General features: G+C 44.5%; 1 protein-coding gene across 4 annotated transcripts in view; it reads right to left on the bottom strand.

The window, feature by feature from the left end:
* The window catches only part of SCN8A (sodium voltage-gated channel alpha subunit 8), a 58,502-nt gene that overhangs the window by 23,796 nt on the left and 16,655 nt on the right, over nucleotides 1-18,051 (bottom strand). For 3 of the 4 annotated variants that reach the window (XM_039705837.1, XM_039705836.1, XM_039705838.1), the window contains exons 3-13: nucleotides 16,384-16,502; nucleotides 14,088-14,177; nucleotides 12,675-12,803; nucleotides 9,867-9,958; nucleotides 6,088-6,309; nucleotides 5,665-5,728; nucleotides 4,997-5,138; nucleotides 4,152-4,358; nucleotides 3,606-3,893; nucleotides 1,934-2,293; nucleotides 762-897 (exon numbers count right to left, since the gene is read on the bottom strand). In XM_039705837.1, coding sequence (XP_039561771.1) covers nucleotides 762-897; nucleotides 1,934-2,293; nucleotides 3,606-3,893; nucleotides 4,152-4,358; nucleotides 4,997-5,138; nucleotides 5,665-5,728; nucleotides 6,088-6,309; nucleotides 9,867-9,958; nucleotides 12,675-12,803; nucleotides 14,088-14,177; nucleotides 16,384-16,502 — 1,849 coding nt within the window. Of the gene's footprint in view, nucleotides 1-761; nucleotides 898-1,933; nucleotides 2,294-3,605; nucleotides 3,894-4,151; nucleotides 4,359-4,996; nucleotides 5,139-5,664; nucleotides 5,729-6,087; nucleotides 6,310-9,866; nucleotides 9,959-10,095; nucleotides 10,188-12,674; nucleotides 12,804-14,087; nucleotides 14,178-16,383; nucleotides 16,503-18,051 lie in introns of all 4 variants that reach the window. The other variant, XM_039705839.1, reaches the window with a different exon arrangement.

Below are 18,051 nucleotides of genomic sequence, written 5' to 3' on the forward strand. Positions count from 1 at the left end.
TCGTTTTCCTACAATTTTATTGCAGGAGACAGCAGGAATTTGAGATCATCAACCGCATGTGGCTGCTGTTCATGAATTCTTGCTGGCTCCTGCATGACACATTGGGAAATCTCATCTCCATGTGCTGTCCATTCCAGAATTCCCACCAGCCAACAGCCCCTTTCTCTTCTGACAGCTGTCACACTGCAGCTCCCAGTGCAGCTCCAATCCTTCTCTCCCACAGCCTGGAGCAAAGGAAGGTCTCTCCAGGGCTTGGAGATGACAGAACACCCAGGCCTGACACTGCCTTACTCCTCTGATCTCCACACTGCATTCTCTTCATTGTAAAGTTACAACTCTCTGCTGCCTTTACCTCCATCTCCGTGAAATCTGGATGCCAAAACCAAGTAAAATAAAGTCTAATAAATATTTCTTTATTAATAAAGACCCAAAAGAAGCAGATTTAGGCAAAACCATGCAATAATATGTACTGCTTTAAAGCAGTGGGAGCTGAATTCCACCAGACCAGGTTGCTCCAAGCCTTGCCCAACCTGACCCTGGACACTTCCAAGAATGGGGCAATTTCTCTGGGTAACCCCACCCTCACAGGGAAGAATTCCTTCCCAGTATCCCACCAACTCTGCCCTCTGCCAGTGGGAAGCCATTCCCTGTGTCCTGTCCCTCCAGCCCTTTGTCCAGAGTCTGACTCCAGCTCTCTTGGAGCCCCTTCAGGCACTGGAAGGGGCTCAAGGGTGCCCCTCCAATCCCCAGATGACACCTACCCTCAACAAGGGTGTTGGTCAACCCAGTCATGACACTGTTGGTCCGATCCTTCCTTCCATAGGACGCGTTCACCTGATCCATTGAGACCAAGAGAGACCCACCAGGCTTCTTCCTAATTTCGATTTCAGTGGTACCCTGAAAAATTCAGATGGTGATTAATACAGACTGGAGTCTTCTCTCTTACCCACTCTCAGCCCAGAAATGCAGCACTTAGTCTGCATTTCCATATTCTGTATTTTCTATATTCTGTGTATCCCTCTGTCCTTCCCACCTTCCTCCAACATGCAAGTGGTCCAACCAAAACTCAAGCCCTTTCTTCTGTTGGACCAGTGCTCTGCAGCCTTAGACAAATTACGGACTGTACTTTAGAGAACATTCCTAAGTACATACAATGTCATTAATTCTCTGTACAAGAACCAAACAGATGGGCATGCTGCTCAGACCACACTGGTGAGAACATGCTCAGTAGACCATGCTCATCTGACCAGACCATGATGGCCAGACCATGCTCAACAGACCACACTGCTCAGACCACGCTGGTCAGACCAAGCTCATCTGACCATGCTGGTCAGGCCACGCTGGTGTGACCAGAGTGGTGTGGTCAGACCAGTATGGTGTGACCAGAGTGGTCAAACGAGCATGGTCAGACCATGCCTGTCTGATCAGACCATGCTGGTCAGACCATGCTCAGCAAACCAAGCTGGTCAGACCATGCTCGTTTGACCACTCTGGTCACACCATACTGGTCAGACCATGTTCATCTGACCATGGTGGTCAGACCATGCTCAGCAGACCAAGCTGGTCAGACCATGCTTGTTTGACCACTCTGTCAGACCACGCTGATCAGACCACGCTCATTTGACTGCGCTGCTCAGACCATGGTTGTCTGACCAGACCACACTGGTCAGACCACACTTGTCTGACCACACCACACTGGTCAGACCACGCTCACTTGACCGTGCTGCTCAGACCACACTTGTCTGACCACACCACGCTGCTCAGACCATGCTTGTCTGACCAGACCACGCTGCTCAGACCATGCTTGTCTGACCACACCACGCTGGTCAGACCATGCTTGTCTGACCACACCACGCTGGTCAGACCACGCTCGCCTGACCACACCACACTGCTCAGACCACGCTCGCCTGACCACACCACGCTCAGCAGCTACCTCGGGCAGGATGCGGCCCCCGGGCATGCTGGAGGGCGGCCCCCCGATGAGCGACACGACGCCGTTGCAGTCCACGGTGCTGTTCCTCTTGATGCTGCGGCGCAGCGTGGGGAAGATGCGCGAGGAGCGGCTGCCCTGGCTGTAGCCGCTGTAGCCGCTGTAGCTGCTGCGCCGGTCGCGGCCGCGGATGGGGATGAAGAGCGAGTCCCTCCTGCCCTCGCTCTCCTCCACCGTGCTGTGCTCGTCGTCGGCGAACTCGTTCTCCGAGGCCGGGTCGCGGAAGCGCCCCTTGTAGCTGAAGATGCTGCTCTTGCTGTTGTGGCGGGACAGGAAAGGGGAGCCCGGGATGCTGAGGAGAGACTGGGGGAGGAGGGCAAGGACACGGTGAGTGGAAGGTGGAAGGATTATTATTTAAGGTGGGAAATTATTATTTAAGGTGGGAATTATTATTGAAGGTGGGAATTGTTATTTTGGGTGGAAAAATTATAAAGAAAGGTCTCTCAAAATCAGGACTTCTCTCTCTGATTTTAGAAGCCCTTTCTCCTTTCTTTTAGAAGCCATTTCTCCTTTCTTTTAGAAGCCATTTCTCCTTTCTTTTAGAAGCCATTTCTCCTTTCTTTTAGAAGCCATTTCTCCTTTCTTTTAGAAGCCATTTCTCCTTTCTTTAGAAGCCATTTCTTCTAAGCCCAGCTGGCATTCTGCAGGTGCCATGTGAGAGCAATGAGCTGTGAGCAGTTTGTTAACAAAGCCAATCTATTCCCGGGTCACCAACAACTGGCACCTGGATAACCTGAGATACAAACTGCACTGCTGCACTTCACTCTGCACTGTTCATTAGAAAAACGAAAATGATCTCTCCCAAACAACCTTCCCTGCACGTACACAGCGAGGGTTGGGGTGACCAACCCATGCAGCCTAACAACTTTAATTAACCAGGAACTAATTGGCAAGGAGCTACTGACCAACTGGAGTCCCAATGAGGTCTGTAAAACTGTATAAAAACTGAGTTACTGAATAAAAAAGAGCTTTTTCCACCATGAAGAAAAGGGAATCCCATATGCTTTACCTCACAGTGAGGAGGATGGGCACAAAACCCTGCTGGGTGGTTTCCTACAATCACTCAATGGCTTGGTTTGGTTTGAGAGGGACTTTCAAGATTGTCCTGACCATTGTGGGGGTGGAAGCACTGCCTCAAACTGCTCCAAGCCCTGTCCAACCTGCCCTTGGACACTTCCAGGCATGGGGCAGCCACAGCTTCTCTGGGCAACCTGTGCCAGGGCCTCCCCACCCTCATGAGGGGAATTTCTTCCCAGTATCCCATCCAGCCCTGTCCTGTGCACTGGGAGGCCATTGCCCCTTGTCCTGGCACTCCAGGTGCTTGTAAATGGTCTTTGTTCATCTGTTCCCCCCCTCTCCAGGCCTGCACAGACCATCACCCCTCACTCCTGGCTGGTTGAGCTGCCTCAGTGCAGGAGTTACCTGGCTGGATTCCTCAGGAACAATTCCTGCCAAGGGAAGTGTGTGAGAGAGTCATCAGCTCGGGCTCTAAGTGTTCTCCTGACCCAACACAGTTTAGGACAGTGGGGAGAACCCTTGAGATGCCAACAGGAATCTAAAGCAGAATATTATCCTGACCTCAGCCACAAACATTAGTGAAGGAACAGAAAACTACCTGGTTCATGATGGAAAACTTCCTTCCCAGCCTGTTATCTGGCAGCCTGAACGCTTTCCTCCTCATGCCATCCTCAGATTCTGACTTGAACACCTTCTCATTGTCACACTTCTCATCTCCTTCCGACAGCTCCTTGTCCTTCCTCTTCTTCCTCCTGTTCCGACGCTCCTTGGCACTCTTGGAACTGAGCTTGGAAATCTCTGAGGAGCTCCGAGACATCCTCCCCCCACCATCATCCTCCACAGCATCTTCAGACACCGTCCCTGCCGAGGTGACCATGGCAGCAGCCTGAGGGTGCAGGCAAGGAAAGGAGAAATAAATCACATCTTTCCACTCCATTTTCTGCTCAAAGAGTTTGGCTTCATTCACCTGAGCAAGAGACTTTGGGGCAGGACTGAGAGGTTTATTCTCTCCTTGGAAGAAACTTGCAGCCAGAATTTGGTAGAATTTTTACAGTCTGCTTGTGCAGGTAGTAAAATCAGCTTCTCTAGCAACCTGGGCCAGGGTCTCACCACCCTTACAGAGAGGAATTGGTTTTTTTCTCACCTGTGCTTCTTCCTGCTGCTTTTTCAGCTGTTCCAACATGGCCTTGAATTCTGCCTCCTTCTGCTCTGCCTCCTCCAGGGTTGCCTGGTTCTGCTCCTCGTAGGCCATGGCCACCACAGCCAAAATCAGATTCACCAGGTAGAAGGATCCCACAAAGATCACCAGCACAAAGAAGATCATGTAGGTTTTTCCTGCCGCTCGTAAAGTCTGGAAGTGGAAAAGAATGGCAGAGGGATTAGAAAAGGGAAAAAAAAGCAACTTCAGGCTTCCCTGACATGAGATGCAAGAGCTGATCCCAAGCTTCTTGACCTGAATGTTTCTAAGAAAATCCAGCAGTGCTGAATATTCCAGAGCTCAGCGTTTTCCCTGCACATTCCTTAGCCATGAACACAAAAGGTGACATCCACCTTCTTCCCTTAAGGGAGCATCCAAAATGAAAAGAATTCAGAGGCACAGAGTGAAACCCAATGCTCAGACTCCCTTAAAACAAACCAAATCAAGAAACAGCTGCTTCAGCAAGGTCCCCAAAGCATCCTCAAGTCAGGAGAAAACTCTGTGCCCTCCAAAGAGCCTGAGCACCCTGCGTGAGCAGAGCTGAATGCTCACAGCCTCCTGCAGCCAGGGCTAAGGCTCCTCCTGAATTAATTCACAGCTCAGCTGGACCCACCATCCCTTCTGGACTTGAAGAGAGGCAATGTCCCCTTCCTCCCCCCAAAAAACCTCCCTGTGAAGCTTTACTTGCACTCTTTTGGAGAGAAGGACTAAAACAAAGCTTCTCTTTTCCCTTTCCTGTTTTACTCCCAAATTCTCCCCAAGTAAAACACCAAAGGAAAGAGTTTACTTACTAATTGATACAAGTTTTCCCAAAAGTCCTGAGTCATAAGGCGAAACAAAGCCAGGAAAGCCCAGCTGAAGGTGTCGAAGCTCGTGTAGCCGTAGTTGGGGTTCCGTCCTGCCTTCATGCACGTGTACCCCTCTGGACATTGGCTGGGGAGGGACAAGAGCCAGGTCAGGGCTCTCCCTGCCCACTGCCACCACCCTCCCAACAAACAGCAGCTCTTTCCACATCGTTTAAGGACAGCACACAAGGAGGCAGGATTTCAGGCAAGCCCTGCTCTCCCTGTCCTGTGGAAATGAGACGCTGCATTTTCCCTAAGCCTGAGCCCAAGGCAGGAGCTTGGGCCAGAAGGGTCTTCAGAGCTGAAGGTCGGGGTGGAAAACCAACAGCACATGGCAAGTTCACATTTCTGAGCCCCCATCCACCCTTCTCTGATTGGATTCAGAGGGAAATAATGTCACTGGCAACCATTGGTGGCCAGAGCTGCCTCCTGACAGGGAAAACGTCCCTTACATTGCATCAGCAATGGATTCATAATTAGGTTAAGACATTTGAAACCTGGTGAAATAACACCAGAACCAACAGAGGAAGCAACAGGGAACATTCCAGAGGTTTTGCCAGCTTTAGGTAACATCAGGGATAACTGATTAACTGTTAATGAAGCTCAACACTCACCCTGCATCTGAGCTGTTACCACAGAGCAAAGGGTCGGGGGCACCAGGAATGATGTAAAAATTTGCTGAAGATGAAAAAGAAGAGGTTACATTCACACACATATGGAGTTAGAGAATTTAATAGACTATAACGCATTAAAACCTTCACTTAAAAGCCTCCTAAAAGCACTGCTGAGAAATTTATCAGTAAAAAATATATTTTGGACTAATTATTTAGCCAAAAGAGCACATCCAAACACTTCTAAAGGATGAACTCAACTAGAAACATCTCAACAAGGTCAGATCAAAAAAAAAGCCCTGAAAAACTTCTGCACATGTGGTTTTCACTGTGAAAACCAGACACACCACAGCATGAAACATGCTGGAACTCCTGCATCGAGCCAAGTCAGGAGGTTTTAGGGAGCCTCAGTGTAGAAATACCTACACATATTGTTGGTGTATTCCTCCCAGTCGAAGCCCCTGGAGCCATTATCCAGGAAGGTCTCGTTCACATTAATTGGCCAAATCACACACTTGTTCCTTAAATTGCCCATGAACAGCTGGAGCCCAATGAGGGCAAAGACACTGAGACAGAAAACTGTCAGGATCATCACATCCGACAGCTTCTTCACTGACTGGATCAGGGCACCCACGATGGTCTTCAAGCCTGTGGAGAAGGAAACAAGACTAGAAATCACTCCTGTAGAAGGAAAACACTGCAAATCCAGATTAATTCAGTACCTTAGAGTGACTCTGTGGTGGGAAAGGTTGTGGCTATGAATGGTGGAGGCTCCTGGGAACAAGCGTGTGTGGTCAGGATTTCCAGCCAGTACAACACTGGGATGGAGGCAAGGATGGGTCAGAACAAACCACATCCCAACTTTTGTCCCTGAGCCTCAGGGACAGCAGAACGTGGGGAATCACTCCTCCCCCACGCACAAGGTTTGTCAAATGAAGATCAAATTGGGATTTGCTGCCACGAAAATCCTCATGGACACGTTGAGCCATGTTCGAGCTGAGCTTGCTGGCACGGGCTGCAACAACTCACAGAGATCAAATACCTTTAACTCTCCACGTCTTGGGTTTTCTCCTGCTCAACTGAACTGCCTCAGCACTTCCCCTCCCTTGCAGGAGCAGAATCTCCCCTTTCAGAGGTGGCTTTGGTTACAGCCAGGGCAGGGCTTCACCCACAGCATCGGTGCTTTGGGATTTACTGAGGCCACTGGGATCATTAACAGGCTCAGGATCAAAAAGAAGACATTCCAAAAGGAATCCTGCTGGTTTCCCACACCAGTCTGGTCCGTGAGAGGCAAAACTCGTGAGTGGGGAGAACTCAGAATTAATTTTTATGTGATGGGTCTAAACTAGCTAGAATTTTGGATGCAGAAACAGCACTGAATTAGGCTCCTTTAGTCACCCCTTCTGGTGTGAAGTAGGATGATTCTGTGGTTTATAAATGAGCAGTGAAGGGAGGAAGGAGAAAAAAAATAATAAATCACTGCTGGATTTGGGGTCAGTCAGATCCAAGGGTCCAGCTGAGACCACATGAGCATTTTGCAATAAATCCTGGACCAGAAACCTTGGTCCCTTCCAACCTCCTCCTACAAAACCCCTGTAAGCCAACAGAGGTTAGAGCCATCCCAGGAACATAAAGCTTCCAAAACAAACAGTTGCAGACACATTCCTTATAAAAATTCTATTTTGAAGTGTCATTTATCCCCATCATCCAAACTTTCCATGGACTTTCCAGCACAGAGCAGGATTTTGCTGTTGTGGCAGACACATCACCCCCAGCACCTCTTGCCATGCTCATCCCACGGCTCTGCTCTGCACATGCACCCACGGGCATCAGCACCTGGGCTCCTGCTTTTGGATGCTGCTCTCCCTCAGGTGTGCCAGGAGAAGTTTGGAACCAGGACAGGACTGGCAGCAGGAGAGATCCCAGCCCAAGGACTGGGAACACTTCAACAAACACAACTCCAACAACTTCCAGCTGCAGCCACCACCCCGTGCTCCACGGGTCCAGGTTTCCCTGGATCCTGTGGCATGCAGGTGTGACTCAGGTGTGTCCCCACGTGGCAATTAAAATAGAAGAACTCAGGTGCCAATATGGAAAATTTCTTGAGACCATCACGGTTTCATATAGGTTTTCCACCAAAAAAAAAAGGATCTTTTGGTGGTTTAGCTCATGGGTGTCACAGTTTGCTCCTGTCACACAGATCCACAGAGAGCACAGAATTTTGTCCATGGCATGTCAAATTCTGGTGGTATTTCCCATTTTTATCTTGTCTCAAACACATCTTAATTCCACTTATTGACAGAAGGCGTAGATGGCACTCAAAACACTAAAATGAGCTTCTCAGTAGCTCAGCACAGAGTTAAAATTCCCATTCCACGTGCTGAAGCAGAAAGGGAGCCCCTTTACATTTTAATATTGAGTGTATTCTAAAAATCACCTTTTCCTTGCAAAATGATAGTGGTAAAACCCATAAAGAACACTTTATGTCTTTAAATTAAATAACCCAAAAGGCCAATTATTCAAATGCTTTAGACTCCTCCTGCTGTCACAAAATGGAGGGGGCCAAGATGTGTGCTGCAGAAACACACTTGGACAATCCTCCCCCAAAACCCCAAAGTTTTTGCCATTTCAGGTACGATCAGTGTCCCCAACACCCAAACAGGATCCCCTTGGCTATGTGTGGCAAATCATCCCTTTTATTCAATCAAAATATGCAGCAAATTGTCCCTCTAATAAAAATTACATCAAAAATGTGCTGAACTTAGCAGGGCTCAGCCCAACCCCTGCCATTTGAAGTAAAACTCCGTAAGTTTTGAATTCTATGGAGAGAATGATCCAAAACTGAGCTGTTCTGTCCCCTCCATGGGAACACAAGGCATGCTGTCACACAGCCAGCAACCAGCTCCTGAAAGCTGCATCATCTCCACGTTGCTACAATTAAGAAAGCAAAACACAGGCAAAACTGGTTTGAACATCAATGCTTCTCCTCTGAGCTCCCTGGAGCAGGCTGAGAGAACGACAACCACCCCTCAGGCCCACTGCTGACAGCAATTCCCAAAGGTTTTTTGCTCTTAAATATCACCAGACAGGAAGGAAGGCTCAGTAGGAACATCACTCCAGCAGGTTCTCACTGGGTGCAAGGAAAGCAGGTGCCACACAGGAGCATCATCATCACCACCACCACCATCATCATCATCGTCATGCACAACAGGCAGGTACAGCTGATGGGGTTGGCAGTCTGGGGTGGGACAAAAGGGATGTGTCCTACAACTGCACAGGCTGGTCCCTGGCAGCCTGAGAAAGAAGCAGGGAATGCAGGAGGGAACAAACCACAAAGGCACTGAGGCCAAAACTCATCGAGGAGTTATTCTGGGTAACAGGTAGAGCACCTGGAAACCAAAAAGCTGAAGATGTCTGAGTGCCTGTAAGACCTGAGGCCTGAGCTTAACCTCAGAATTGGGGGCACTTTTGAGAAACCACGTGCACGAAGCTTTTCTGGACAAGAATTCAGGATCAGGAAGTGTTCCAGGCCAGGCTGGACAGAGCTGGGATTAAACTGGTCTGGTGGAAGGTGTTCCTGCCCATGGCAGGAGGTAGAACAAGATGAGCTTTAAGGTCCTTCCCAAGCCAAACCAGACTGGAATTCTGGGATTCTCAGTCCATAATGTCTCCATGGTGTCCCAAAGGAAGGGCCACTGCTCACCCTGTGACACCCAGCTGAGTTACAAGTCCAGAAGCAGCTTTGGGAAGGGTGGTCCTGACAAGCCCAGCTCTGGGGTGGCACAGGAAATGGGCAAAAAGGTTTTAATCTTGGTTGGGTTTTGCTCTGTTGCTTTATAAAATGATTCCTAGAGCAACTTCAAAACCACTGACAACAACAGGGCGAGTCCCTGAGCCAGAAACTGTTCAGCCTGAGGAGGAGCCTGATCCTTTTCATTTGGAGTTAAACTTTAAAGCCTGGCTTTAGTCTCAGAGATCAGTATGAAATGTTCATACAAAGACAGAAAAATATGGAGTAACAGCCTGTTCATCCCATAATTTGATGGCCCGGGAGCCTTGATTTCAAACTGCTTTGTTACACAGACTGCAAATCCCATGGAAAAAATCCCAGTGCCATTTCTGAGGAACGAGCAGTGCAGGAGGGGAGGGGAGATACAGAGAGGAGACACACACAAGCCCAGCCTTTAATGCTGAATGGTTCTCACCTGGAATTACAGAGATAGTTTTCAAAGCTCGGAGAACTCTGAAAGTTCTCAATGCTGAGACATTCCCAAGGTCCACAAACTCTGTGACATATCTGCAATGAGGGAGGTCACACACAAAAAACACCATGACAATACACACACCAAAATAAAACAACAACTACAGACAAAGCAATACATCACTCACAGGGGCCTGTACCCGACAGCTAAACACCAACCGGGGCCGCCTTACCTGGAATTACAGAAATAGTTTTCAAAGCTCTCAGAACCCTGAAAGTGCGCAGAGCTGAAACATTGCCTAGGTTTACAAACTCTGTTATATACCTGCAGAATTAAACCAGAGTTAATGGCACCGTTGGGGTCACCTTCCTTTGCATAAATTGTCTGCTTGTAGGAAACAGCTTGTGATTTAAAACGCTTCAGAACTGGCATTGAAAAGAGAGAGAGAGACAAAGGTGCAGGGGTAAAATGTGGTTTAAGTCTCTCTGCTCCTCAAGCAGCTTGCCCAGGTACATGGTTGGATACCCATCCTCAGCTGGAATCATGGAATGTCCTGAGCTGGGAGGGACCCCAAAGATCATCCAGTGCAGCTCCTGGCCCTGCACAGACACCCCAACAATCCCACCCTGGGCATCCCTGGCAGCAGCTCCTGGAGCTCTGGCAGCCTCGGGGCTGTGCCCATCCCCTGGGGAGCCTGGGCACTGCCTGAACCCCCTTGCAGAAGAATCTTTTCCTGATTTCCCTCCCCTGGCAGAGCTGCAGTGGCTCCCTCGTGTCCTGCCCCTGGTCAGAGGGAGCAGAGCTCAGAGCTGCCCCTCGGGATGAAGCTGCAGCCCCCAGTGAGTCTCCCCTCAGGCTCTTCTCCAGCTGAACAGACCCAGAGCCCTCTCCCATCCCCCAGACCCTGCTTTGGACCCTCTCCAACAGCTTCAGATCTCTTTCATGTCATGGTGCCCCAAACTTCACACACTCTTAGAGAGAATTTGGAACTTTGAATCTCTGCAGAAGAAAGCAATTGTAAAAATGCCAAATATTTGAGGAGATTTGGTGACACCACCCTGAGCAACCTGGGCTAGTGGGAAATGTCCCTGCCCATGGCAGGGGATGGGACTGGATGAGCTTTAAGGTCCCTCCCAATCCAAACCAATCCATGATTCCATGACTGTACCTCAGATCAGGGGTTTCAGGTATATTCGCTTCACTTCATGTTTTTAAGAAAACATAATCATCTTCTGCTTTGATTAACATCCTTCCGTTTAATTAGCATCCTTCATTTTAATTAGCATCCTCCATTTTTAATCCTTTATGCTTCAATGTCTGTTTGTGAGCCACAGAAGGTTTGATTTTCTTTTTGCAAGCAGATAAACCCAAGGTGCACAGGGGAGAAGAGGCTTAGTGCAAAGTAACAGGGTTATATTTTACCCCAGCTTAGAGAATATTTCCTCTGTGCTGCCTGGGGAGAAACTTGGTATGAAAAAGCAAAGAAATGCTCAACATTCAAGATTTTTACTGCTGCAGAAAGGCCTCAAGGGCTTTAAAAAACTCTTAGTGTGGTTTAAATAATGCCCTTGACACAAAAAGAATTGTACGGAGCCTACAGGCAAAGCCTGGCCTCTGGAAAGGAAAGGGTTACAGACACCAGTGAGGGACTGGGGACATTCCTTGCAAACCAGTGCCTTAAAACTGGTGAGATCTGATAATTTCTGGAGAAATTAAGGGATGGATAAGTGCCAGGTGGGATTTGGTCTGCGTGCACCCACGCTGGGAGTTCACACTGGGCACAGCACATCCCCACCTGCTCTGGAGCAAAACTCAGGTGCTGGCAGCTCCTGGGTGCTGGTTTTCATGGACAACACTCAATTCTTTGTACACCATTTAAACAAACAACTGAGAGGTAGAAAAATGCAAAAAACTCAGGAAACGGAACAATCTTGGGTGAAGAAAAATACGATTGAAGTGTTTTACTTCAAGTGCTCTGAAGCCTTGGAATGCAGCTCCTGAGCCTTCCTCTGATCTCTGCTCCATCAGACTTTGGTGAACATGGCAGCCCAAGCATGCCACAGGCAATGCTCCAAAAATAAAGTGTGAAAGGGCAAAAATATTTCTTCACCAGCAGCTCGGAGTACCAGTGACAAAGACCAGGTGTCCATCAGCAGGACTAAGTCTGAGCCAGGATCAGCTCAGGGCAAAAAAAAAATGGAAAATATGGAAAAAACCAGGAATTTAGGGTGTGTTTCCTGATGTGACTCAGACATGGCCATGATCCTCAGTATCAGCCCAATCCAACACAAGAGAAAAAAACAAGGAAGGAAAACCAAATGTCTCCTTTCTGACACTGCAGCTTCATGGGAAATGGGTTCAAATGGCTTATTAACAGGTTGTTAATGGGTTATTAATGGGTTAATCACAGTCCAGCCTCCAGTCACAGCCCACGGAAGGAGTGGTAGAGACTGGAATTTCAAGATATTGGTCCCTATGCTGATCTGCCCCTCTGGTGCATGAATCACCTAAAACTTTGTATTAATCAAGGCAATTTTCAGAAAATCCTATTTTTTTTCGGCAGTTTTCAGAAAATCCTTTTTTTTTGGCAATTTTCAGAAAATCCTATTTTTTATTTTTGCAGTAGCAACTCCACTAACTCCATGCTGTTGCAGTTTAGAGCTGAAATCTCATCAGGCTAAAAATTTCCTTGGAAAAATCAAGGGGGTTCATTGAAGATTTCCTTGATCTTCTTTTTCCTTATAAAGCTTCCCTCTTGCTGAGGCCTCGTCCCCTCCCAGGCACAGAAATCCCTGGAAAAGCACAACTTACGCCATCATGATGACACTGAAATCCAGCCAGTTCCAGGGATCCCTCAGGAAGGTGAAGCCATCTATACAGAAACCTCTGGCAATGATTTTCACCAGTGATTCAAACGTATAAATCCCGGTGAATGTGTACCTGCCACGAGGAAATGTCGTTTTAGTAGTGAAAAAAGGTGAATTGGAGGCTTTGGTTTAAATAAAAGGCTCCAAAAAAAAAAAAAAAAACCAAAAAAAAAAAAAAAACCACAAAAAAACCCACAAAAAAGCCAAACCACCACAAAAACAAACAAAAAAATCCCACCAAAAAAAACCAACCTAAGAAACCCCCCCCAAAAAAAACCCCAAAAAATCCAAAACCCAAAGCAAACAAAAAAACCCCACAAAAAAACCTAACCACCACCAAAAAAAACCCAAAAAAACACCCAACCAAACAAAAAAAAAATCCCACAACCCCTCCCAAAAAAAACCAAAAAAAACCAACCTAAGAAACCCCCCCCAAAAAAAACCCCAAAAAATCCAAAACCCAAAGCAAACAAAAAAACCCCACAAAAAAACCTACCCACCACCAAAAAAAACCAAAAAAAACCAACCAAACAAAAAAAAATCCCACAACCCCTCCCAAAAAAAAACAAAACAAAAAACACAAAAAAACCCCCAAAAATCCAAAACCCAAACCAAACAAAAAAATAAAAAAAAAAACACAAAAAACCCACAAAAAAGCCAAACCACCACAAAAACAAAAACAAATCCCACCAAAAAACACAAAAAAACCCCAAACAAAAAACCCCACCAAAAAACAACAAAAAACGCCAAAAAACAAGAAAACCCCCCCCAAAATTCCCCCCAAAATACAAAACCCAAAGCAAACAAAAAAAAAAACCACCCACAAAAAAACCTAACCACCACAAAAAACAAAAAAACCCAACCAAACAAAAAAAAAATCCCACAAACCCTCCCCCCCAAAAAAACCAAAAAAAAACAACCCCAGAAAAAAAACCCAAACCAAACAAAAAAATTAAAAAAAAAACACAAAAACCCACAAAAAAGCCAAACCACCACAAAAACAAAAACAAATCCCACCAAAAAACACAAAAAAACCCCAAACAAAAAAAACACCAAAAAACAACAAAAAACGCCAAAAAACAAGAAAACCCCCCCAAAAATTCCCCCCAAAATACAAAACCCAAAGCAAACAAAAAAAAAAACCACCCACAAAAAAACCTAACCACCACAAAAAACAAAAAAACCCAACCAAACAAAAAAAAAATCCCACAAACCCTCCCCCCCAAAAAAACCAAAAAAAAACAACCCCAGAAAAAAAAAAAGGGAGGAAGAGGGGGCTGAAGGGAACCAACTCAGCATTCTGGGAGGTTCCTACAAACACAACGTTTGCTACTCCGCTGCACCAACTCCTACTTACTCCACATTCTTGGACCACTCCGGCGGGTTACTAAAAGTCATGAACACACAGTTGGTCAGAATAGTGCACATGATGATCATGCTAAACACTGTGGGCCAAGTCAAGGAGCACAGGGACACGCGGGGACGCCTGACAGCCCCAGATCCCAAATCCCCGGCTGCAGGAAAACCCAAGCACCTCCAGGCTGCTCTGGGGGCTGCTAATACTGCCCAGCAGTCGTGGGAAATCAGGTTATTTCTGCTTTGAATGTGTTGTGCTATATACAGTGTCTGTATGCTGGATGCACTGGGTTATAAATAATATTTATATATATATATATACATACATATATAAAAATTTATTACTAATATTCATTATTATTAAAATAATATATAAATGTATATATATATTTCATATACTGTGTTATATATACTATATGTTATATACACTGCATAATATACAATATTTATATGCTATATAAGTATTTAAAATATTTATCTATTTCAACATATATAATTATAATAATTATATATATTTATATAAATCTATAAATAAATTTATATTTATAATGTATATAGTATATTTATAATGTATAATGTATATAGTATAGTATATACTACAGTATATTTATAATTATATTTATAAATATAGTATATTTATAATTTATAATGTATATAGTATAATATATTAAATATTTATCTATTTAATATATTATACTATAATATATTAAATATATACTATTTATAATATTTAATATATTATACTATATACACAGTGTAAATATAAAGATATATCTATTTATATATATGAATGTATTTATATTTATATACTGTATTATATATACTATATGTTATATACACTGCATAATATACAATATTTATATGCTATATAAATATTTAAAATATCGATATATTTTAATATATAATTATAATAATAATAAATTTATATAAATATATAAATAAATATATTATTTATCTATTTAATATATTATACTATAATATATTAAATATATACTATTTATAATATTTAATATATTATACTATATACAGTGTAAATATAAATATGTAATATCTATTTATATATATGAATATATTTATATTTATATACTGTATTATATATACTATTTATATACTACATAACCATATATATAGTTAGATATATTTTTATATATTTAACTATATAACTATACATGTAATTATATATAGTTATAACTATATATAACACTAATTATAACTATATATATATTTACTATATAACATACATGACTACATAAACAGCATTTTATGTCACATTTTGATGAATTCTCTGTTCTATTTAAATTTAATATACTTTTTAAAGTAGTTTTCTATAAATCAATGTTCTATTTTCTGGTATGTCTCAGCAAGTCAATTGAGAGACTCGATGAAAGCTTGCCCCCAGACCCATCCACTCGCAGCACTGAATCAGGAGCAGAGTGGTGAAACGCAGATATCTGAGTTCCAAACTGATTTCAGGGGACTCAGACAGACCCCGGAGCCCTCAGCAGCACCTCGGGCTCAGCCTGACAGAAATTCTCCCTCGGCTGCACGTGCAGGGGGAGGAAGGGCCACAAGAAACAACTCAGAGCCAAGGAAACATCCCCAGGTCGACTCTGAAAAGATGGAAAAGCTTCTCCTCCATCTCAGATGCAGGAAGGGAGATTACAGAAGCCTCCAAACCATGTGGATGTGTTTCCATTTCAGAGCCATTTTCTAAAAATAAATAAATAACCAGGGTGAAGCAGCTCAGTCAATAAAACACATTATTTTTTCTCCTAATAACACCTCAGATGGTGCTTCCAAAGCTCTGCAGTGGCACATTTTGGAAGAGCTTTGCCATTAGGAAGATGTTTTAGAGATGCCAAAAGAGCAAGAAATTAGACAGTGTCTAATTACAGACAAGGTGGCTGTGGCTTGTTCTCCAGCTAATAAGTCTATTTATTTCCATGTAATATTCTAGTATTTATTTCATTATATTTTCATTCCATTTAACCATTTCCATAGCACTTAAAACCTAACTCTCCTTCACATGAAGCACAAACTCATCCATGTGTGTGAACAGAGAAAATAAAGGAGGATTTCCCTCCATTGGATGTGGCTAAAGAACTGCTTCTTCCTCCAGTGAAAATCTGGATTTTGGGCATATTCTGAGGCCACATCTCCAGCTGCAGAACTGGCACTTACATTTGTGAACTGAGCAAGCAACAACGACATTTTCAACAAATGGAAAATTAGCAAAAGACACCAGCTGAGAGATTTTCAACAAATCCACAAAGGGAACTCAGTAATAAAAAGGATATGAATGTATCAAAATTTTAATAGCTATTCTTCTAAACAGATTAAAAGGACTTAAAATGTACAAGGCAGGTGTGGCACTAAATCGGAAGAGTGTTTTCCCTCTGTTTAGTACTACAAAGGTCTGCAGAGAAAAAAAGAAAGAGAAAGAGAGAGAGAGAGAGTTAATGCAGGAAAATCACAGCAGGAATTGTACAAAGCAGACAAAATTCCCGGGTAAAAACCCAGCATTTTCTGTTGGTTTTTTAAAAAATAATCACCTTTATGAAGCTCCCATTAGGGTACAACACATCTGAACGTCACGGGCATCACCCACCAGGACAGCAGGGGTAATTCTACCCCAAAAATCCATTTAATGTGAGGCCTCAGCCAGGGCAGAAGCCAAACCTCCCAGCCAAGCCCCTCTTTCCCCTCCCACACCCCGTTATTCCCCTCCAAGGATGAGAACCCAGGTGTCCAGAGGCTCGGGAGCAGACCTGGCACAGCCTCCTTCCTGCTGGAATGTGAAATGCAAAGAGCTCTCAGAATTTGGGGCTTGTAAGCTAAAATTTAAAATTAAACACAGGATTTGGAAAAGGCCTTTAAACTTAAGTGTTAAAAATGAGAATGTGGATTTAAAGTAGAGACACATTAAGCTAAATAAAGAAAGTTTGAAGTTTTAGAGTTTAGGATATAGAAAAAAAAATAAAAGTAGTTACAGAAGTAAAGAAGGAGTTTGGAATACAGCACTATAGGTTTGTGTGTTACAACATGATTGGCTAAGAAAGTTTACACTGTAGTATGGGTCTGTAAGATGAAATACTTAAGGATTGGGTCAAAAATATAACTACCTTTGCTAGCAGTGTTTAATTGGTTAATTACTAAAGTCTTTAAAAGGTCTTGTAACTTTCTGAATGATGCTGTAACAATGTGAGCTGAACTCACCCTTCTTAGGTAGAAAATAAAAAAAATAAACTGCATCACTAAAAACGACTCAGAGGTCTTGTCTCAAACTTACTCAAAACTCCCCATAAGTGATTTATCACACTCCCCAGACAACCACAACAAATCCCACAGTTACAAATCCCTGGAAAGACACTGACAGGCAAACAGGACCAAAATGTGGGGGCAGAGTCCCCCAGGCCAGCAGACACAGGTCATCCCCAGCACAGCACTCTCACTGCTTTTCCCTACAGAGCTGCTGAAGATGTGAGGTTCACTCTTCATTAAGAACCCGTGGAATGAATTTCAGCTTCATTTCTTCATTAAGAACCTGTGGAATGCCCCATGTGAGTGTGGAGCAGAATTCTGCTGGTCCATCTCCCTGCAGAGAGCAGCACCAGGAGCACCAGGGGCAAACTGGGTCTGTGGCGCTTCACAGCAGCACAGCCAGAGCAGCCACCATCCCAGCCAGAGGGAAAAATGCAATCTGTGGGCACTGAGAAGCCAAAGCCCTTTCCCTGGCACCTTTTATCCCGTTTTTATCCTCTCCAGGACGGCCCCAAAGCACAGCTGGACTCAGAGCCCAGCCCCAGGGAATCCACCAGGGCTCTCTGCCAGCACAGGCTTCCCCAGGAGACTCACTCTTAGGGAATTTGTCATTTTCCTCGTCAATGAAACAACATGTTTGAGCTCGTTTGGTTAAATTAGACCATTGAGCAGTAAATTATTTGCAAAGGAAATCAAAATCAGAT

The sequence above is a fragment of the Passer montanus genome, unplaced genomic scaffold (assembly GCF_014805655.1).
Source record: "Passer montanus isolate IOZ18808 unplaced genomic scaffold, ASM1480565v1 scaffold187, whole genome shotgun sequence".
NCBI classification, from domain to species: Eukaryota; Metazoa; Chordata; class Aves; order Passeriformes; family Passeridae; genus Passer; species Passer montanus.